Source organism: Carassius gibelio, chromosome A10 (genome assembly GCF_023724105.1).
Source record: "Carassius gibelio isolate Cgi1373 ecotype wild population from Czech Republic chromosome A10, carGib1.2-hapl.c, whole genome shotgun sequence".
Lineage (NCBI taxonomy): Eukaryota > Metazoa > Chordata > Actinopteri > Cypriniformes > Cyprinidae > Carassius > Carassius gibelio.
The window spans coordinates 22,088,164-22,111,318 of NC_068380.1; the positions used below are offsets into that span (position 1 = coordinate 22,088,164).

General features: G+C 45.2%; 2 protein-coding genes and 1 long non-coding RNA gene across 4 annotated transcripts; all 3 read right to left on the reverse strand.

The window, feature by feature from the left end:
* Positions 1-6,780: 6,780 nt before the first annotated feature.
* Positions 6,781-7,816, reverse strand: LOC128021593 (uncharacterized). 2 transcript variants are annotated; one of them, XR_008185601.1, is made up of 5 exons: positions 7,724-7,816; positions 7,414-7,514; positions 7,291-7,329; positions 7,116-7,176; positions 6,781-6,984 (listed from the first exon to the last, which is right to left on the reverse strand). It is a non-coding gene; the product is annotated as an uncharacterized LOC128021593 (long non-coding RNA). The 2 variants fall into 2 exon arrangements; XR_008185602.1 differs by lacking the exon at positions 7,724-7,816 and adding an exon at positions 7,589-7,654 and having other exon boundaries at positions 7,291-7,514.
* Positions 7,817-11,133: 3,317 nt separating this feature from the next.
* Positions 11,134-13,973, reverse strand: LOC128020672 (uncharacterized). The gene is made up of 3 exons (XM_052607279.1): positions 13,853-13,973; positions 12,159-13,742; positions 11,134-11,672 (listed from the first exon to the last, which is right to left on the reverse strand). Exons 1-3 carry the CDS (start codon positions 13,971-13,973, stop codon positions 11,134-11,136), a joined length of 2,244 nt encoding a protein of 747 aa, XP_052463239.1.
* Positions 13,974-15,788: 1,815 nt separating this feature from the next.
* On the reverse strand, positions 15,789-16,802 carry LOC128020673 (craniofacial development protein 2-like). Its single transcript, XM_052607280.1, is given in 1 exon segment — positions 15,789-16,802. A coding segment is annotated over 1 exon segment (1,014 nt).
* Between the last annotated feature and the right edge of the window lie 6,353 nt (positions 16,803-23,155).

Below are 23,155 nucleotides of genomic sequence, written 5' to 3' on the forward strand. Positions count from 1 at the left end.
TTAATTACTCTGGTATGCAGAATAAGAAATGGAAGACTTAAGTCCTGGTGAGAAGGATGAGAGCGTGCCCAATCCTGATTTTACAGCTGGCCCATTTGTGACACGTAGAGAACCTGTTAAAGAACTCATAAATACATTGAGTGAGCTGTATATTAATTCTGAAGAGGATGATTCCATTGCAGATACAGATCCACCACCTCGTTCTACAACGCCTCTACTACCTGATGAAAGGGAGGAAGCTGACTTGAACTTGTCCCTACAGGCAGTAATAGAGGAGTTAAAAGGACGGGTTGTCATCCTGGAGAAGTGCAGTGCAGATTGTATTCAGAAGGTGAGCCAGTGCTGTTCACAAGCAGATCTTGATGTTCAGTGTAGATCCCTGGAGGAAAAGTTGGCCTATCACATCGACAGAGAGTGTGACAGAGTTAAACAAATCGTAGAACTGAGTATACAAGACTTGGGGAAGTCTATGGTCGACTGTCTAAAAAGGAGAGATCTACAGATTGATAACAAGCTAAGATCCTGGGTACCAGTAACATCAACTCCAGTATCTATATCTGCTCCTGAGCAGTATTCGACCATAACACGTCCAGGTGTGAGGAAGACCCATGCCATTCCATCATCTCAGCATTTATTAGCCAACACTGAAACTGTACCTGCACCCACGTATCTTCCCCCTGTTAAAGTAGAGTTTCCCCATTTTGGAAGTGAGGGAGAGACTGATCCGGTGTCTTTTGTCGAGCGGTGTGAAGAATATTTGGCCATTCGACCCTTGAGTGACTCTGAAATTCTCGCTGCTCTTACTTCAGTATTGAAGGGTACGGCAAAAGATTGGTGGTTAGCAGAGAAAAGAACTTTATTGACATGGAATCAGTTTAAAGAAATATTTCTTCGCTCATTTTTAAATGACGATTATGAAGCTGAAGCTGAAAGAAGGCTGCTGGAGAGGAAACAGGGGTCTAAAGAGAGTATACGTGACTTTGCATTCCATTACAGGGCATTGTGCCTAAGATGGAAGAAGGACATGCCAGAGAGAGAAATGGTACAAGCCATATTAAGAAACTGTAATCCTCGTCTTGCCAGCTTGTTACGTGGAACAGTGAGAGGTGTTAGTGAATTGGTCAGGATAGGGACCCAAATTGAGAAAGATTTTGAAGAATCCAAACGATATTGGAGCCAGGCTAATTCTGAGTTGCAGAAGAAAAAGACTCCTAATGACCGAGACCCTGTCCATAAGTTGACCCATGCTAACACTCGTGTAGTTCAGTCAGTTTCAATTCCAAGTCAGTCTGAATTGAAAATGGTGACTTTACCCATATTACTAAGAGGTCGATATTTTCAGGCAATGGTAGATACTGGGAGCACCCTCTCTCTAATTCAAGAGTCCTGCTGGAATCAGCTTAAAGGACAGGAGCAGTGGAACCCAAGCAAAGGACAGACATTCATGTTAGCCAATGGGCAAATGCATTCTTCCATAGGCATGTCAAACTGGGAATGTGAGCTGCAAGGACAAAAGCTAAAGTTAATGTTGTATGTGTTAAGAGATTCAGATCTGACAGTACCAATAATTCTGGGAATGGATTTCTTAACTTCAGCTGGGATTATGCTGGATTTCCGGAGGGCCCAGTATGGCATAATATCTCAAGAGGAAAACGAGAGCGAGAAGTTTCCCCTTTTGCCAGCCAAATCCCTTTCCGACTCCTTGGTGTCCTTTTACCTGGCTTTGTCTAATGAAGAAGTAACATCAAAAGTCCCAAGGGATGTTCAACAGCTAGCTCTCCAAGCAGATACCACCTCAGAGTTCCAGAATCACTTAGAGAAGTTGATGAGTGAATGGCCTACGGTTTGCACAAATGTGGTAGGACACTCTTCTGTAATCAAGCACTGCATCAACACTATAGATGAAATTCCTATCCGTAGGAGAGCCTACCGTGTATCTATGGAGAAACAACGATTCATTGACAAAGAGATAAAGGAGATGTTAGCCAATAATATAATTCGACCTTCCAACTCCCCATGGGCTTCTCCTGTTGTTATTGTTCCCAAGAAGGATGGTGGATCTAGGTTTTGTGTAGATTTTCGTGGATTGAACTCAAAAACTCATTTGGATGCTTATCCGATGCCCCAAATCCAGGACATTGTGGGATCTTTACATGGAGCAAGAATATTCAGTACATTAGATCTCAAAAGTGGATACTGGCAGGTGGAGCTGGAGCCAGAAAGTATACGTAAAACTGCTTTTGTGACATCTTCAGGGCTATTTGAGTTTTTGCGTCTACCTTTTGGCCTCAAAAATGCTGCAGCCTCCTTTCAGCGTTTAATGGAATGTGCACTGCGCAAAATCAAGGGAAAGTGCTGTTTTGTATATATAGATGATATTGTGGTATACTCAAAGGATGAGAATGAACACCTGCTACACCTCGGACAAGTATTCCGCTGCCTCCATCAAGCTGGTCTGACGTTAAACCTTAAAAAGTGTAACCTGATGAAAAAGTCTCTTACTTTTCTGGGCCATGTGATCTCAGGCGAAGGCATTAAGACTGATCCTGCTAAGATAGTATCAGTAAGTCAGTTTCCTGTGCCTCAGTCTCTGAAGGATGTGCAACGGTTTTTAGGACTTGCTGGGTGGTATCATCGATTTGTACCCCGATTTTCAGAAAAAGCGGCCCCTCTGCATGCTTTAAAAAGGAAGGGAGCCACTTGGGCTTGGACAGAATCTTGTCAAGAGGCATTTGAAATAATTAAGAATGATCTAACTCAAACCCCTGTCCTGATTTCCCCAGACTTTACCAAGCAATTTAAGGTCCAGACAGATGCCAGTGAGAAAGGGCTGGGAGCAGTTTTGACTCAGGACGTAGAAGGAGAGGAACACGTTATAGCTTATGCTTCTCGCTTACTTCAGGGGGCTGAAAGAGCATACTCTGTATCTGAGAAAGAGTGCTGTGCTGTTTTGTGGGCTGTGGAGAAGTGGCGACCCTACTTGGAAGGTAGACCATTTGAAGTTATAACTGATCACGCAGCGTTGACTTGGGTTTTTAATCACCCCAAACCATCATCAAGATTGACCGGTTGGGCTATACGGCTGCAGGAGTTCGAATTTACAGTTCGATATCGCAAAGGTCAATGCAATGTGGTCCCGGATACATTATCCCGAAGTCTGGAAGATAAAACGATGGTGAACATGGTACGGCAGGTGAGGTCTGCAAGTTCACTAGTAACACCCTCAAGTCTACCTGTGGATTGGGAGGAAATTGCCAAAGCGCAGCAAGAGGATACTGAAATAAAGGAACTAGTTGATAAGACATGCACTCAAGCAGATATCGATCCATTAAGAATCCATTATGTGGTAAAGAATGGCTTTTTATTCCGCAGTGTCCCTGATGGACAGAAAGGTCAGAAATTTCAGTTGGTGGTACCAGAATGTTTACGTGAAGACTTCTTGAAATACGCCCATGACAGTCCTTTGAGTGGTCACTTTGGTCGGCTCAAAACCCTTTTGAGATTGTTGGATATGGTGTATTGGCCCAGTTTGGAAGCACTGTAAAGAGTGTCAAGTGTGCCAAATGTATAAACCCTCTATATCCAAGTTGTCTGGTTACTTGCAGAACACCCCAGTGGTGGAGCCAGGATATATGCTTGGAGTTGACCTGATGGGACCATTTCCTAAAAGTCCAAGGCAAAACGAGTATCTTTTGGTGGTAGTAGACTACTGCTCAAAATGGGTTGAGTTGTTTCCTCTTCGTGTAGCTAAAGCGCCACAAATAGCTCATATCCTGGTAAATGAGATTTTTACTCGATGGGGTACTCCACTCTATTTGGTTTCTGATAGAGGAGCACAGTTTACCTCGCACCTCTTGAATTTAGTATGCAAGCAATGGGGGGTAACCCAAAAACTTACCACTGCCAGTCATCCTCAAACTAATCTCACAGAGCGTATTAACCGTACGCTTAAAACTATGATAGCCTCTTACGTAAATGAACATCATCGTCATTGGGATCGATGGTTTGCGGAATTCCGATTTGCCATTAATACAGCCTGGCAAGAAAGCACTAGATTTACACCAGCCGAAATCGCTTTAGGGCGAAAACTGAAAGGACCAGTAGAGCGAGCCCTGTCAAGTCCACCTGACCCCAGTAACCCTGCTTATGCAGTACTGGAACGGTATGAGAACCTACTGAAGTCGGTGAGAGAGAATGTGGAGCAAGCTCAAAGGAAGCAAAGGCATTATTATAACCTTCGGAGAAAACCTGCTAAGTATCAAGTTGGGGAGCTGGTATGGGTGCGCACTCATCCCTTGTCACGGGCCAGTGAAGGTTTCATGTCAAAACTAGCTGCCAAGTGGAAAGGTCCAGCCAAAATTCTAAAGTGTTTGGGTCCAGTTAATTGTTCTGTTGCATTCTTGGATTACCCTGACCATCCAGACACGTTTCATGTACAGAATCTGAAGCCTTTCCATGGTTATGTTAAGCCTTCCAATGAGGGGAAGGGTATGTAACAGTGTCATGAACTGTACAAGGTTTTAAATGGGTGTAGTTTTCTTCCTCACCACCAGGGGGTCATAGTGTGCTCCATGGGTGCTATAAAAGCTGAGGAAGTAGTAGAGTGAGACAGAGGACAGCATGGTGTGCCTTGTGTTACTTCTCTGTACTGGGAGATCATCCTTATTGAGAAACTTGGTTGTTTGCTGCTCAATTAAGGATTTTGGTTATGGGCTTCCTTTTCCTTATACCTCAACTCATGCTATGGGAATAATGTGGAGGTGCTATCATTGAAGAAGAAACTGATGTACCTGGGCCTATGGGACACTTCATGTTATGTGTCTGGACTTTATCACAACAATCAGTATTCTTTACAATTATAAGGGTTTCTGTGGGTTTTTTTTATCTTGGGTTAATGTTTGATTTCTACTACTGTTGTTTTATTTCATTTTTGTTTTTTGTTTTTTTTTGGTCATTGATTGTATTGATTTGATTTGAGAACGGTTACCATTTAATACGGGTTATTTGTGTATGGTAGCAATGGAAATCTTTGTAGTATAGAACTGTATTGACAAGTGTTGGTTTTGGATATGTTATGTTTGAATGAAAACAAGAACTTAATTGGCAAACATGTTTGAGAGAAATCTTTATTGATGTAGCTGAGTGTAATATGAAGAAATATAGTTGATCCCTCCTTCTAAAAATTGTATAGCTGTTTTTTTGTTTGAGAGATAGAGAATCAGTTATAATGTATTTTCTTCTGTTTCAGTTCAACAGAATATTTTCAGTTCAATTCAAGTTTATTTGTATAGCACTTTTTACGATACAAATGATTGCAAAGCAACTTTACAGAAAATTAAGTTTCTTCAATATTTAGTAGTAGCTTATCAGTGAATGACTGTCAGTTTATGTGCATATGGCAGAAATGTTCGGAAAAATCAATAAAAGACGTAAACAAACAGATGACGAACACTATTAACAGCAATTATTATATGATGCAATCAAACTTATAGCAAAATGAGGGGTTGGCATCATCTCTTCTCAGGTGTTCTGGATCCAGACTGGAGCTTTTGTAAATCCTAGTTACCACGGGATGAAGATCCAGCAGAAACAGAGAAACACATAGAGACATCATTAGCGAAGCTGCTGTTCCAACAAAGTAAAATTAATTAGTTTAACCCAAGCTAATGAATAATAATGTTCAATTGATCAGATATAACTGCAGTCCAAAATTATGAGATGCATTACTTGAATGCTTGGCGAAAGAGATGTGTTTTTAATCTAGATTTAAACAGAGAGAGTGTGTCTGAACCCCGAACATTATCAGGAAGGCTATTCCAGAGTTTGGGAGCCAAATGTGAAAAAGCTCTACCTCCTTTAGTGGACTTTGCTATCCTAGGAACGACCAAAAGTCTAGCGTTTTGTGACCTTAGGGAGCGTGATGGGTTGTAGCGTGGTAGAAGACTAGTTAGGTACGCAGGAGCTAAACCATTTAGGGCCTTATAGGTAAGTAATAATAATTTGTAACTGATACGGATCTTAATAGGTAGCCAGTGCAGAGACTGTAAAATTGGGGTAATATGATCATATTTTCTTGACCTGGTAAGGAGACTAGCTGCTGCATTTTGGACGACCTGTAGCTTGTTTATTGAAGAAGCAGGACAACCACCTAGAAGTGCATTACAATAGTCCAGTCTAGAGCTCATGAATGCATGAACTAGCTTTTCTGCATCAGAAACAGATAACATGTTTCGTAGCTTGGCAATGTTTCTAAGATGGAAGAATGCAGTTTTTGTAACATTGGAAATATGATTTTCAAAAGACAAATTGCTGTCTAATATAACACCCAGATTTCTGACTGTAGAGGAAGTAACAGTACATCCGTCTAGTTGCAGATTGTAATCTACGAGATTCTGTGTAGTGTTTTTTTGGTCCAATAAGTAATATCTCTGTCTTATCTGAATTTAATAGGAGAATATTTCGATCGGGTGGCATCTGGTTATTTGTTAATCTAGCCACTGTGCTAAATAAAAACCTTGGATTGTTTTGGTTATTTTCAATGAGTTTGTGGATATGCTCTGCTCTAGCAGTTTTTAGAGCCTGTCTATAGCTGGACATACTGTTTTTCCATGCAATTCTAAAAACTTCACAACTTTCTCCATTTGCATTCAAGACTACGAGTTTCTTTCTTGAGAGAGAGAGTATTACTGTTATACCATGGCACAGTACGTTTTTCTCTAACCTTTTTCAATTTGATGGGGGCAACAGCTTCTAATGTATTAGAGAAGATAGTGCCCATGTTGTCAGTAATTTCTCAATGAAGAAAAAGCTGAAAGTTTCCAGAGCAACCATTCTGTCCTCCGAAAATTCAGCCTTCTGTAATTTGTCCAAGTCCTCATCAACATCTTCATCCTCCATATAGAGTACTTTGGGCAGCTGAACAGAACCAAGCAGCACACTTGACTGCTCCAAACACCGCTTGCTGCTGGCTTCCTTTAAAACTCTCTGTAAAATAACAGAAAGAACAAGGGAGATACAATTGTAAGAAAACAAAAGCATTGATTCAGTATTGTTCAAAAAACAAAAAGAAACAATTACTTTGCCTTTGTTGCAAGTCCCGTAACAAAACAGTGTACCTCTTTCAAGTGATGATTCAAGCAGTACATCCTCCAACACATTTATACTTGCATCATCTGCCTAACAATTTATAAAATACAAACAGATGAATATTACACTTGAGTGTGTTAATTTAAAAACTTCCTATTTAAAGAGAATTTGCATTTTGTCTGACCCACTACACAGTATATATACCTGTGATGATGATTCTTGAACCCAATGTTGTGGCTCCTCCTGTTACAAACACCACAGTAGAAGCAAACATTCACAAGGTACCGTGACATTTTAAGTGTCATTTTCTCAAGGAAATGCTTTTACCTGAAAGGTGTCCTCTATCTTCCTTTACCAAAACAGACTGCCAGTCACCCCTTAGTGCACCTTTAGACTCCTCAGTGAAGTGTGCAATAACCTTTCCGTGGCTGTAAAAAGTGATAATATTACACAATGTTCCATTATTTGTTTATATCCATAAAAATTTAAAGAAATACTGTACCTATCCAGCCCATAGTTCTCCATTAACATCACACACCACCATTTCTACAGTTCTGGCATGTCCAGCTACTCATAACATGCAAGTCTGAATATTTAAATCACACAAGACTCAACATTATTGTAAACAAGTACTCACAACTATGTAATCATATGAGGAATCCATCACCATGTAAAATGTAGACAATACAGGAAAAATCATTGAGGCAAAACAACAAAAACAATCTTGCTGTAGCCAATGATAATCTCTCTCTGGGGTGTGCCTTATTTTACGTGGCCTATAAAGATAGCCTTAGGTATGGTAGTACGGTGCGTCTCATCGTCACTGGTGACGTCATCCATTTCCGGTGTGTCGCGGGAGTGTTTGTTTGTGTGGACTGGGGAAGCCTGTGGTATAACGCATGTGAACCCGATTGATTTTACATACTGGAGTTTAAATGCCCTGTGCATTGCAAGCAGTTTAAACCGTTTACAGACTGAGGGCGAAACATTGCAGTGGGTTTCTCATCGGGGCTTTGGTGACCGTTATACCACTGATTGTTTCTCAGTGTTGTTGCATATGGTCATGTTACCAACTCTTGTCTCACGGTGCTTTGCTGGCTCGACGGCCGGAACGGACGCATAATCTACCACGAACTGTATTCACGTGCTGCTGTGGTATTGTGTTTATGACTGTTTAAAGCTGGACACTTGCAACATCAGCTGTCTGGTAGTCTGGCGTGCCGCAGATTCGATACAATGGTCTACGTTACTCTCGCTTTGAGGCATCAAATGGTTTAACCATCCAGCAGTCATTATCTCAATTTGGTTCCTTTTTGAGTGGTGTAAACGCTATATAATTTGAACTACTTTTGCTTATTTTTGCTTTCTTGTTTTGTTTATGTGAGCCCCTTTCCTTTTAGAACATTTAGTATTCTTTTGTCGTAGATTTATTTTTCTTTTCTGAATTTATAATTTTGTTGTCAACCAAGTTTCTGTGAACTGGTTGTTAATTGAATGTTTTCTTTGGTTTAATTAGAGTTGTAAATTTGTTTTCTTTCATTCACAGTTTCACTGTAGTGGTTTATTAGTTGATGGTAACCATAGGTGTGTGTAGTTGTTCTTAATTCATTGAGTACTCAAGTTTTATAAGAATGTATGTGAGTGTGTGTGATGCAGCAGACTATGATAGGCCCAGAATGGGTCTCCTCAGTCTACTGCGGGACGTGTTAATGTTCAAAACCCCAACAAAACGAGACCAAAAGAGATGACTTAACCCGCAGATTTTCTTCAGTGTAACTTGGTGTTTTATTCACACGTGCACCGATAAAACAACAGTCCAGCAGTGTAGATATTGACCAGTGCTCAGTCCAAACCAATATATATAAAAACAAAATAACAAAATAACGGTATAATAAATATACACAAATTTTCCACTTGTATCTACCAATATACAAAGGGGTTTTTCTTAGCTCACGGCACCTCAACAGCACGTCTGCTCGACTTGGTTAACAAGCCCCATCTGAAGTCTAGCGCAAAGATTTAAAGACCAGACTCCGCCCATTTTCAGGCACGACCCTTAATAGGTAAGTTCCACCAGTATTATTTAATCATCCACTTTAAGATTTATACAAAACTTCACTTGGTAATGTATTAAAACAAATCATCACTCATTTGCAACCACAATACAAAACCACCATATATTAGTTGTCACCAATCTGTTTCTATTTACAGATCGAAATACTCAGGTACCCCACCACACAAACAGACATGGTTTCACCGGATCCTAGGCTGCCGCGCTGGCGCGTCGTCAACCGATGACGTCAAAAGCGATCGCCTTCCAAAACCTCTAGTTCGCCAGCACGGCATCTAGTAACCCGGCTATGGGAACATGTAACGCAGACGATTAAACAAAACATAGAACAATAGACAAAGTTTATGTGTGATTTATATGGACGGCATGATAACTGAGGGAGAGAAAGGAGGGTGGATGACTGACCGAGTGCCACCAAGCAAGCGTGTGCACCCGCTATGCCGATAGCAGCACAAACTGAAACAGGAGGGGTGAGTAATGATTGTATATGTGTGTGCGTGTTCATATAATACGTGCCAGTGCTGCCGCTTACAGCGTTGAAGAAGGTCACTTCTTCACAGTGTGTATATTTGATTGTATGTTTAATGTGTAATTCTGCTTCCTCTCCAGTTGTTGGTGTGATCGTGTCTTTGTGGACGAGTCTCTCTCTCTCTCTCTCTCTCTCTCTGTGTGGTGGTGGTCTCTTCTGATTGCAGTGTTCCACATTTGTGGTCTGAAGTGTGAGTGCACGAGTGTTTGCGGTGTCATTTTCAGAGAATGAGCAAGTAGTCCCCAGCCCTGGAGTGGAGGCCGAATTGTGTGTGTGTTAATGTGTATTTTGATTCGCATATTTGAATACATTTATTAATAGTGTCCAAATAAAAATTAATGGTCTTAACTCAGCCGCAACCGAACCTGTGTGCTTTAAAGTTAATCTTATCAGGCGATTCCCCGGTAAATTTGCCTCTGGGGTGGCGTAGTCGGGTATCTTAGCGGGCCAGAGTTTAGGTCTGCATTCTGGGGGTGAGGCAACCCTCTCTCCCTGGTGTGAACTCTCAAATTTATGCCCATTATAAAACGAGCGCTCTGCCACATTACGATTAACATAAAGACACCACAGCCCGTGCCATAAGGTTGATCTGGAAAGTCCTTTAATAAAACAAAAGAAAGATGAGTGAATATAATATTTCAAAAAGTAACACTTTTGAGACTTCTTTCTCAAGAGCTTCTCAAGAACAGGTTGATTTTGGTCTGTCTAATTAATATTCATGAGCCTATCTTCTGATTGGCCTGTTGCTTTCTGAGTGACGCACGGCCAGGCCAACCACAGGTAACTAGGGTCAGCGGACCAGCGCAGATTCAGCTACGTAAAGAGCATAAAATATCATCTTGTTGTCATGCTGTGAATCAACATAATACATCCTCGAATTAGAAATTGACAAGTGTGTTAAACGTGATAAAACGAGCAGACTGGACAGAAACGATCATCAAAAATGCTTGCGTTTGCAGCGCACATTTCACACAAAGGTTCAATAAAGTATTTGTTGTTATGGATGCATCTACAGATTTCTAAATATATATACATCATCATCATGACTAGACACGGTGAGTTTGTCTTTACTAAACACGTTAGATTTGATCAACCACACAGTAACAATCCTGTCAGATCATCCATACTTTGAGTGAGTGTGTAACGTTACAGCTCGGTCGATCTGGATTTGTGGTTAAAGTGAACCTTTTCGACATGTTTCCGTGTTGTTGTTGCTCAGTATTGTTATGGACGTGATTTTGTCTCGGGGTTTGGCAAAAAGAGAGTGGGACCATGGGCGGAGCTCGGGGTGGTGACTGAAGGAGAGTGGGACGGTGGGCGGAGCTCGGGGTGGTGACTGAAGGAGAGGGGGACGGTGGGCGGAGCTCGGGGTGGTGACTGAAGGAGAGTGGGATGGTGGGCGGTGTTCGGGGTGGTGACTGAAGGAGAGTGGGATGGTGGGCGGAGCTCAGGGTGGTGACTGAAGGAGAGTGGGACGGTGGGCGGAGCTCGGGGTGGAGACTGAAGGAGAGTGGGACGGTGGGCGGAACTCGGGGTGGTGACTGAAGGAGAGTGGGACGGTGGGCGGAGCTCGGGTGGTGACAGAAGGAGAGTGGGATGGTGGGTGGTGCTCGGGGTGGTGACTGAAGGAGAGTGGGCCGGTGGGCGGAGCTCGGGTGGAGACTGAAGGAGAGTGGGATGGTGGGCGGTGATCAGGCTGGTGACTGAAGGAGAGTGGGACGGTGGGCGGTGCTCCGGGTGGTGACTGAAGGAGAGTGGGACGGTGGGCGGTGCTCAGGCTGGTGACTGAAGGAGAGTGGGATGGTGGGCGGAGCTCGGGTGGTGACTGAAAGAGAGTGGGACGGTGGGCGGAGCTTGGGTGGTGACTGAAGGAGAGTGGGACGGTGGGCAGTGCTCGGGGTGGTGCCTGAAAGAGAGTGGGAGGGTGGGCGGTGCTCGAGTGGTGACTGAAGGAGAGGGGCACAGTGGGCAGAGCTTGGGTGGTGACTGAAGGAGAGTGGGACGGTGGGCGGAGCTCGGGGTGGTGACTGAAGGAAAGTTGAATGGTTCTCGGGTGGTGTCTCAAGGAGAGTGGGACGGTGGGCGGAGCTCGGGTGGTGACTGAAAGAGAGTGGGACAGTGGGCGGAGCTCGGGTGGTGACTGAAAGAGAGTGGGACAGTGGGCGGAGCTTGGGTGGTGACTGAAGGAGAGTGGGACGGTGGGCAGTGCTCGGGGTGGTGCCTGAAAGAGAGTGGGAGGGTGGGCGGTGCTCGAGTGGTGACTGAAGGAGAGGGGCACAGTGGGCAGAGCTTGGGTGGTGACTGAAGGAGAGTGGGACGGTGGGCGGAGCTCGGGGTGGTGACTGAAGGAAAGTTGAATGGTTCTCGGGTGGTGTCTCAAGGAGAGTGGGACGGTGGGCGGAGCTCGGGTGGTGACTGAAAGAGAGTGGGACAGTGGGCGGAGCTCAGGTGGTGACTGAAAGAGAGTGGGACGGTCGGCGGTGCTCGAGTGGTGACTGAAGGAGAGGGGCACAGTGGGCAGAGCTTGGGTGGTGACTGAAGGAGAGTGGGACGGTGGGCGGAGCTCAGGGTGGTGACTGAAGGAAAGTTGAATGGTTCTCGGGTGGTGTCTCAAGGAGAGTGGGACGGTGGGCGGAGCTCGGGTGGTGACTGAAAGAGAGTGGGACAGTGGGCGGAGCTCAGGTTGTGCCTGAATGAGAGTGGGACGGTGGGCAGAGCTCCGGTGGTGACTGAAGGAGAGTGGGACGGTGGGCGGAGCTTGGGTGGTGACTGAATGAGAGTGGGACGGTGGGCAGAGCTCGGGTGGTGACTGAAGGAGAGTGGGACGGTGGGCAGTGCTCGGGGTGGTGCCTGAAAGAGAGTGGGAGGGTGGGCGGAGCTTGGGTGGTGACTGAAAGAGAGTGGGATGGTGGGCGGAGCTTGGGTGGTGACTGAAGGAGAGTGGGACGGTGGGCGGAGCTCGGGGTGGTGACTGAAAGAGAGTGGGACAGTGGGCGGAGCTCAGGTGGTGACTGAAAGAGAGTGGGACGGTGGGCGGTGCTCGAGTGGTGACTGAAGGAGAGGGGCACGGTGGGCGGTGCTCGGGTGGTGACTGAAGGAGAGTGGGACAGTGGGCGGTGCTCGGGGTTGTGCCTGAATGAGAGTGGGACGGTGGGCAGTGCTCGGGGTGGTGCCTGAATGAGAGTGGGACGGTGGGTGAGCTCGGGGTGGTGACTGAAGGAGAGTGGGACGGTGGGCAGAGCTCGGGGTGGTGACTGAAAGAGAGTGGGATGGTGGGTGATACTCGGGGTGGTGACTGAAAGAGAGTAGGGCGTGGGTGGAGCTCGGGGTGGTCACTGAAGGAGAGTAGGGCATGGGCGGAGCTCGGGTTGTGAATGAAAGAGAGTGGGACAGTGGGTGGAGCTTGGGTGGTGACTGAAGGAGAGTGGGATGGTGGGCGGAGCTCGGGTGGTGACTGAAGGAGAGTTGAATGGTTCTCGGGTGGTGTCTCAAGGAAAGTGGGACGGTGGGCGGAGCTCGGGTGGTGACTGAAAGAGAGTGGGACGGTGGGCGGTGCTCGGGTGGTGACTGAAGGAGAGTGGGACGGTGGGCGGTGCTCGGGGTTGTGCCTGAATGAGAGTGGGACGGTGGGCGGAGCTCGGGTGGTGACTGAAGGAGAGTGGGACGGTGGGCGGTGCTCGGGGTGGTGCCTGAATGAGAGTGGGAGGGTGGGCGGAGTTCGGGGTGGTGACTGAAGGAGAGTGGGAGGGTGGGCAGAGCTCGGGGTGGTGACTGAAAGAGAGTGGGATGGTGGGTGATACTCGGGGTGGTGACTGAAGGAGAGTAGGGCGTGGGTGGAGCTCGGGGTGGTCACTGAAGGAGAGTGGGACGGTGGGCAGAGCTCGGGGTGTTGACTGAAAGAGAGTGGAATGGTGGGTGATACTCGGGGTGGTGACTGAAGGAGAGTAGGGCGTGAGTGGAGCTCGGGGTGGTCACTGAAGGAGAGTGGGACAGTGGGCAGAGCTCGGGGTGGTGACTGAAAGAGAGTGGAATGGTGGGTGATACTCGGGGTGGTGACTGAAGGAGAGTAGGGTGTGGGCAGAGCTCGGGGTGGTCACTGAAGGATAGTGGGACGGTGGGCAGAGCTTGGGGTGGTGACTGAAAGAGAGTGGGATGGTGGGTGATACTTGGGGGGGTTGACTGAAGGAGAGTAGGGCGTGGGCGAAGCTCGGGGTGGTCACTGAAGGAGAGTGGGACGGTGGGCGGAGCTCGGGTTCTCTCTAGGTCGTCCTCAGACGAGCCTTCCATCGTTGCCTCCAGTCATCCCGATTCTCCATGCATCTGGCCAGTTCATTGGTGCTCTGGGCTCCTGCATCCCTCTTGAGTATGTCCACGTACGTTAGCGTGGGACGTCCTCTTGACCGATGGCCATGTGTTGATTCCCATAGCACCAGCTTGCTGGCTGGCAGCTCTCGATGCCTTCGGCAATGTCCTGCAAGTCTCATTCTCCTCACAGCAATCTTATTGCTTACTCTAGGTACTCCCTCATACAGGATTTTATTGGTTACATGCTCACTCTTGCTGATGTTAAGCACTGCACGCAGCACCCGTCCAGGGACTTCTCTAAGGTTGGATTCAGGGTCCAGCATTCACTGCCATAGAGGAGAACGGACTCTACCATCACGTAGAAGAAGCTGAGCTTGATTTGGCGGGAAAGGTTGGAGTTCCATACACTGTTCATGCCGTTCAGGGCCCTCCATGCAAGTGCCTTCCTCACTTTTAGATCTTGCTCAGTTGAGTTGACCCATGTGCCCAGGTATTTGAAGTCCTCAACTTCTTTCAGCACAGTGTCTCCTGGTGTTATCAGAGGCTGATGTTCTGGTGGAACGTTGTAGGTCATGACCTCAGTTTTCTTTGCATTTATCCTAAGGCCAACCTTGGTGCACTCTAGCTCTACCCTTTGTAGTAGTTTCTGTGCTTGTTCCATGTTGTCGGAGAGCAGACTGATGTCATCTGCATAGTCAAGGTCTGTCAAGATCACTCCCGGGTGTCGACTTGACTTCCTTGGTGTCAGCGTGAAGCTAAGTTCCTGCTCTCGTCCACTGATTGCCTTCTTGAGCACATAATCAAGGACTATGATGAAGAGGAAGGGGGCTAGTGTGTCCCCTTGCATAACTCCAGCCAGGATGTCAAACTCCTTGCTGTTGCCATCTGGGGTCACCACCCTGGCCCTTGTTCCTGAGTACATGGACTCTATTGCCCGGAGTAGGTTCGGAGGAATTCTGTATGCCTTCAGGATCTTCACCATTGTACCTCGGTGAATCGAATCAAATGCCTTTTTCAAGTCTATGAAATATAGGACTGCAGTCAGGTTGTCCTTCCTGAGTGCCAAGATCTGGGCTGTAGCAGTTCGCCCTTCTCGAAAGCCGTTCTGATTTACTCTCAGGTGAGGGTCGATTGCTTGCCGGACCCTGTTCAGAATCACACGGTTGTAGATTTTCGCAATACTACAGGTCAGGCTGATGCCACGGTAGTTGTCCGGCTTTGAGAGGTCTCCGGATTTGGGGACTTGCACGATGTTTGATAGAGACCAGATATCAGGCAGCCGATTGTGCAGCAGAGCAAGGTTGCAGAACTCTAGAATGATGTCATCAAAGTCACAGTTCTTCAGCACCTCTGGGGGTATGCCATCCGGACCAGCACTTTTTCCCACTCTTACTGTGGCTTTTGCCCTTACGAGCTCACAGAGTGTGAAGGGACCATCGTTGATGTTCAGGTTTGGGAGGTCTGATGGTATTTCCTCTTCCTCAGCTGCGTCTGCTGTTTCCCCCAGCAGCCTTTTGAAGTGGCTTGACCAGGTCATCACCCTCTCCTCCGGGCTGTGTCCCTTCACCTGTCCCTCCTTTGACCTCTTCCGCCCCGTCATTTAATTGATGACCCTCCAGGCCTCCCCATACTGCTGTTCCCCTTGCGCCGCCTGCACCCTCCGCACTCTTTCCATCAGTTCTATGGCATCATAGGTTCAGAAAAGAAACTGTTTGGCTTCGTTCAGCTCACTGCGCCTCTCTGCAGTTGGTTCCCGCTCAAAGGTCAGGCGGGCTTCCTCCACCATCCCACGTGCTGCTATGACCTCTGGATGTTTTGATCGCAGGGAGGTTCTGACTTTCTCCATCTTATGCACAGTCTGGTCGCCTCCTCGTTTACTGTGATGAATCTCCTGTATTCGCCGCTTGCCTCCGCTCCCCTGTCCAGCTGCTGGAATTGTCTCCTCACTTCCTCTGTGTTTCTGGTTAGAAGGCCAGGGTCACTTGAGAAAGCTTTCCAGTTATACTGTATTTTGGGACTTGGTTTGGGAACCCTGAGGCTCAGGCGAACTCTCATTGAGACCACGCGATGGTCTGAGCCCACAGAACTAAAAGTGCTGTATGGCTCAGCATTCATAATGGAGTTCCTCCACTTCTTCCTCACTAGGATGTAATCTAGCTGCCGTAGCGTTCCTTAGGCTCGGTCCCGGAAGGTCCACCTCTATCCTGTTCTCTTCCGGAAGATGGTATTTGCCGCCATTAACTTGTGCTCCGTGAGGAAGGCAGTGAGGTAGGTGCCATTGTGGTTGGTAGAGTCATGGTAGGGGAAGGGTACATCCTCTGGTCCAAGCCTCGCATTGAAGTCCCCAAGAATTGCCAGGAAGTTGTGCGTTGGGACGCCGCGGACCGCTCTTACAAGGTCCTCAAAGAACTTCTCCACCTCGTCAGATGGCGCCACGTTGGTGGTTGAGTACACGACTATGACTGTTGTTACTGGGTTACCCGAGAACTCTGCACACATGATCCTGTCGGTGTGGTGGTAAACCCGACGTAGAGCCTTACGTGCCCGTGGGCCCAGCATTAACCCTACACCGCCTGTTGCGGCTTGGGCATCGTACCTCCATGCTGATGTGGAAATAAACGTGCATCTCTCCACTATGTGGTACAGTATTAGGTCATCAGTGTGCACTCTCCTATGTTCTTGGACCCCCAGGATCTCCACTCCCCGTTCCTCTGCACAATGTGCAAGTTCTATCAACCTCGCTTCTTCTCTCGCTGTGCATGCGTTGAAGGTTCCCATAACAACTGGTTTCCGACAGCGCAATGATTGCATTGGACGGGGTGATGTAGTCGGACAGGACCCTCCCCGGGACAATCCCAGAGTTTAAGGTCCTGTTGTCATGGTATCCTCCAGGAGGAGGACCAGCACAACCGTCAGCCGCGATGTTCCTATGGACTCCTGCCGCTGGAAGTATATGGTTGGCTTTACTATGCTGATAGTGGACTGTGGGGCGCAACTCCTCACAGTCCCGATTTTATTTCAGAGTGACCTTCTCTTAGACAGGTTGCCATCCAAGGCTATGAGCCCCATCTGCCCATGCTATTTGACCCCTAGCTGGGGGCAGTGGTTGGCAGACACCAGGGCGTATCCTCACGCCGGTGGGCCTGCACGTCGTGCCTCTGGGGCCCACTGCTGCTCCGAGATCCCCTGCAGATTAGCCTGGGGCCTCGCGGGGCCTGGCATCCGTGTGTGGCCACGTGGAGGCACTACAGGAGTCTTGGTGGTAGAAAGGCTGTGTACCCGCACTCGGCTCCTCTTATTCACCTCCACTAGGGGGGCTAGCCGGTGGCAGTAGTTGAAAGCAGAGAGTAGCAGGCAGGAGCAACTTGCAGCACACAACATGCACTGACTACAAGTACTTCTACACACTACTGCACGTGACGCATCACACACACCCTGTGCAAGCACACACACACAAGGGTTGGTGTCTGAAGGAGAGAGGGATGGTTGGTGGAGCTCGGGGTGGTGACTGTATAGGTCTGACGTCAACTTTTTACAGAAACCACGCATCATGAAAAATCACAGCTATTTTATGCAGGTTGTGTGCATTTTACTGTGGACTGATGGTTTTGAAACTTATATTGTAGTTAAATAGCCCCTAGTCCTCAGTTATAGTGAAAAGAGCCAGGTAATTTCAGTTTTGACATATGGGCCCTTTAAGTGAGCATCATCCTGACATGATACAGAAAGTTCAAGTGAACATATAACTGTGAGCATTTAACTGTGAGCATAACAGGGAATAGAACAGCACTTATACTGTACTTACAGGCAGTCTCAAAAATGGATCACAGTTGTTCGGTGGCTGCCATGTTGGTACAACATAAAGGTCAACTGTGTAAATGTTCTTGCCCTGCAGGATATTGTGTATACAATGCAGATTTCAAAATATGTATGACCTTTGCAAATTCTGTATTCAGTACAGTGTGATTCATCCTTTGTGTCTTATCCATGGAGTCCACCTAGTATAACTAGGTTACACAGCAAATGGAATTTTTGGTCAGGCCTAACCAAAGTCTTCTCAATACCATGCCAAATAAAGACATAGATCTCAGATTTCTTTATCTGGCTTCTTCAACAAAAATTCTTCTTATCTAATAAAGTTGTTGAAGTAGCGGTGGGCGCTATCCCAGTATGAAAGTGACTACCGGTATTATGTTGTTCCATGATATGGATTTTGCTATACCATGAATAACATTATATATTCATGAATTCAAATTTTGTATTTATATAGGTTTGTTCAATTTGGTACGCTTTGCAAATTTGAACACAAATGACGATAAAGAGTCGAGGATGAATGGTTTTTGCAACGCCGTACTACACAGGCATTAGTAATCAAATACAGAGCATCGTAACAGATCAAACTAATAGAGCACAAATCCCTGCTCCAGTGGTTCCCAAACTGAGGGACAGTATACAGTCAGCAGATTATTTTGCAAAAGAAACCTCTGCAGGGTGATAAAGACTACACTGCATAACTGTCCCGCTTATCATGCGGCCACTTGCCTGATAAGAAAATAATTGAATACAAAATATTAATTTGACATATTTTAATGACCTCAACATGACTCGCAGTACCCAATAATCCGAAATTATTACTGAGCAGCAAATCAGCATATTAGACTGATTTCTGAATATCATGTGACACTGAAGACTGGAGTCATGATGCTTCAGCTGCGTATCACAGAAATACAGAAGCCTATGTGAAAAAAACAATCAAATAGATTAATTAAACTGACAGTATTTCACAATATTACAGTGTTTACTGTATTTTAATAAATAAATGTAGCCTTGGTGAGCATAATTGACTTTCCAAACAACAACAACAACAAAGAAAGTGGGTGGGGCCTTGAAAATATTTTTCCCTACCAAAGAGGGAAGGTTTGGGAGCCACTGGCCAACTCAAACACACAATATTTAATTTAATTTAATTCATACATTCATGCACATTTGAACTTTTTGAGAAAAACAATGCCACAATAAAAAATACTTTTCAGGTCTATTTGCAATCCCTCACTTTTTCTAGTTATATAAGGTTAAATCATTTTTACTGTATTTTGTTTTTTCTCATATTGCAATATAATATCGATATCACCTGGACCATGTAAAATATTGTGTTATGATCTTTAGCTCATATTGTAGAAGATGTTTATTAATCGAGTATAATTAATGTGAATCTAGCTATTTATATATTATTCTATTATTTCCATTCAGTCATTAAAATTCCTTTCAAAAGTCTTTTTTTATTATTGACTTTCATTGAAAGTAACAAGTTTTATTATTGAAAGAGTCATTCTATTAATTCTATTCTATTATTAACAATTGTAACATTGTAAAGTAACATTGTAAATTAACAATTATTTTATGGCATTACTTTCCAAAATAACAAGTGTTATTGGTGTTTGGTCACAGTATTCAACACCCACAGGCAGGGCGTAGCTGGGGTCAGCAGGGTCCCGGTGAAGGTTGTACCAGTGGGCACTGTTTGAAATTGTTTAATTTGTATGTTCGTTCATTTTTATTTATTTTTGCTATCAGAGTTAAACTCTTGTCAGAACAAATTCGTCTTGATAATGTCATATCTTTGATAGAAATGTACGTAATGGATTACAATCAACCAAAACTACAGACAACTGTTAATATGACAATATTAACACAACTATCAATACTTTCTTGACCAATTACCAAGCAATGCTTCATTTTGTTCAGACTGTGGTGTGAAAAGGTTGCATTAGCCATTCAGAAAAAAAAAAACACATAAGCAATACATGGTGCTTTATAAGGTGCTGAATAATTTTTGTTCCCAATTATTTATATGTGACATCATGACCCAAACGAGGGAAATGAGCAGGCAGAAGGCAGTAGTGAAGTTTCAATAAAAAAACATTTTATTCAAAAGAAAATATAATTACAAAGAAAACAAACATTAACATATTAAACAGATATAGCAGACCTTCAATGCAATTACCCACAAAGGAAAAATGTAAACAAAAACAATCAAAAATAAAGAAACAAGACCTACAGATGGCCACAGGTTACCTAGATTGTGAAAAAAACAGAAATGGCAACCGTGCTCCCACTGCAATCAAGCTCACGGCAATCACACTGCAAGCCTAAAGGGAAGAAAAAATAAAGTGACCAAACCACCACACCACTGCTATCCACCAGTGAAGGCAACCCCGCAGCCACCGTCAGGTCAAAAGAAATCTACAACAAAGAAACACAACAAACAATAGTATTAACAGTGGGTAATGCAAATAGGACAAATAAGGCAACACTGTAAAATAACAATGTTCTACTTCATCCCTTTTTTTGTCTTTAGTGTGACCTCAGTTCTCCCTTAGCCCACTCCGGTCCAACATCCAACCAAAAAAAAGAACACAAACAATCTTAATAATTCACCCTAAAAATAAACGGTAATCGTGCATCCCTCTACCATCCGTTATTTTGGTTTATGACACTCGGGCAACCATCCAGCAAAAATACTCCTAAATGATGCATCATATGTTCAGCACTCAACAACGTTCCAATATTTGATGTATGACTGCACAAACGATCCTTACACATTTGGTCGATTGCCACCATGCAACACAGACAAGCTGCGACTTTCATTCATAAATCTTCAACGGAACAAAGGCGGAAGTGAACGAACAAATCTCCTTACTTCCTTTTATAGAACTGAGGCTAATGGGATTTGTAGTTCTAAAACACGCCCCGTTACAATCTACCCCCCTAAATTTAAATCGACGTCCCGTCGATCACATCACACTACAACCATGGGCGGAACATTTCATGGGGCCTATTGTTGAACAGCCCTATCATAGGGAGAGCAAACTGACCACTTAGTTGGACTTTGCTAGAACATGCTGGCCGAGGGAGACGATATGGATTTGCATGGCATCCAGCTGTTGACCTCTTAGTACACCTTACTGCAACTTCTGGTTGTGACGGCTGATGTTCTTTAGTGCAGTCCTCTACTATAGTTGGATAGATGTTCTCTTCTTGAGGTCTAATAATTTTCTCATGAGTAGATGTACACTCAGGCAATAGGGACACAATAACCATGTCCCCATCTCTGTCTTCAGAGGTTTCGTGATGGTCCACTAAAACCGGAAGTCCAGGATCATCCAAGGAGGTATGAGCTGGACGCAACTCACAATGGTGAATATGTCTGAGATTACCTCCTCCATCCACAGGGGTAATAGAAAACACTGCTCCATTTCCATCTGGACACCGGACCACCTTATAAGGAGTAGGATCCCAGGCATCTTGGATCTTATTCCTGCCTTTTATGTTATGAGCTCTCTGATACACCACCTGCCCTTCTTGTAACCTTTCATGGCACACCTTAAAGTCATTTAATAAGGCACGATGCTCTATGGCACCCTTAAGGCGGGCTCGGGCCTTAATAAACATCCGTTCCAGATTGTCTCTATGGTCCACTACCCAGTCCACTTCACTGTGAGTGTGATTGTCCAATCCTAACATGAAGTCCAGGGGTAAATGTGGCTCTTGTCCGAACATAAGAACATAAGGACAGTACCCAGTGGCCTGGTGCTCAGTGGTGTTATATGCATACACTACCTGGGCAAGATGATCTGGCCAATGGCATTTTTCCTCTGGAGGCAGAGTACGCAACAAGTCATGCATTGTTCTATTAAAACGCTCACATTGGCCATTTCCTTGTGGTCGATAAGGTGTAGTACGAGTTTTTGAAATGCCATACAGTCTACATAACTCTTGAATGAGTCTGCTCTCAAAGCACCGCCCCTTATCAGAGTGAATTTGTCGTGGTACACCAAATAAGTAGAACCAATGTTCTACTAGAACACGTGCCACTGTTGATGCGGTTTGATCCTTTATTTGGGATAGCCTGTGTGAACTTTGAGAATACATCAGTCATAACCAGTACATTTTCAAGTCCATTTGATGCAGGTTCCAGCAAAGTTAAATCAATGGCCAATATATCCAATGGCCTCTCTGCAGTCAAATGCCCCATGAAACTACGTACTTTTGGTCGTACCACTTTAGCTAGGGTGCAACGCTGGCATTTTTTACACCATTCTTCAATGAACTTGAACATACCAGGCCAATAACACCGAGTTCTCACCAAGCTTGCCGTCTGCTCAATCCCTTGATGTCCATGATCATCATGCAGACTTGTAAGGACCCTTTCCTTGAGAGCCGCCGGTAACACAACTTGATAAATTTCCCGATGTTCATCCTGGGGCCAGAATCGCCGATGCAAAACACCCTCTATTTTCACCAGCTTCCCCCACTGCCGTACCAATTCAAGTACTTCTGATGACTCAAATGCCCTCTCCTGTGCATCTGGTGGCTTTTGGCGATTCCAATAAACAAGGAACCGGCCAATAACTGAATCAGATCCTTGCAAATTGCTGATATGTTCTCTGGGTTGTTCAGGGAGAGCAGAGATGGTTTCACTTAAAACTTGTTGACAATCATGAGTACAATGATATAATTCCCTTGGTACAGCAGTGGTCATAGACAGCTCAGCTACAGGGGCAGCAGTTTTTCGAGACAAAGCATCAGCGTTAACATTGGAACGTCCAGGTTTATACTTAATCTCCAAATCAAAGTCAGCAAGCTGGTTCGCCCATCGTTGTTCCAATGCCCCCAATTTTGCGGTCTGCAAATGACTGAGTGGATTGTTGTCTGTATACACCAGGCACTTCTGACCAAGCAAATACTCTCTAAACTTTTCAGAGACAGCCCACTTTAGAGCCAAAAATTCCAACTTCATTGAGCTGTAATTCTGCATATTGCGTTCGGATGGTCGCAGACCACGACTGGCAAAAGCAACTGGTCGATATTTACCTCCATGTTCTTGAGATAGAACAGCTCCCAAACCTTGGTGGCTTGCATCGATGTCCAAGATAAAGGGCTTACTGAAATCTGCATAAGCAAGGACTGGAGAATTGGTCAAAGCAGTTTTAAGAATCTGAAATGCATTTTCACATAATTCAGTCCATTTAGTGCCCAGATCAATCCTTGGTCATCGGCTCTTTTGTCCCCTGATCACTTCTGCAACTAAAGTATTCAAGGGTCCAGCAATACAAGAAAATTTTTTAACAAACCGCCGATAGTAACTAGAAAATCCAAGAAAG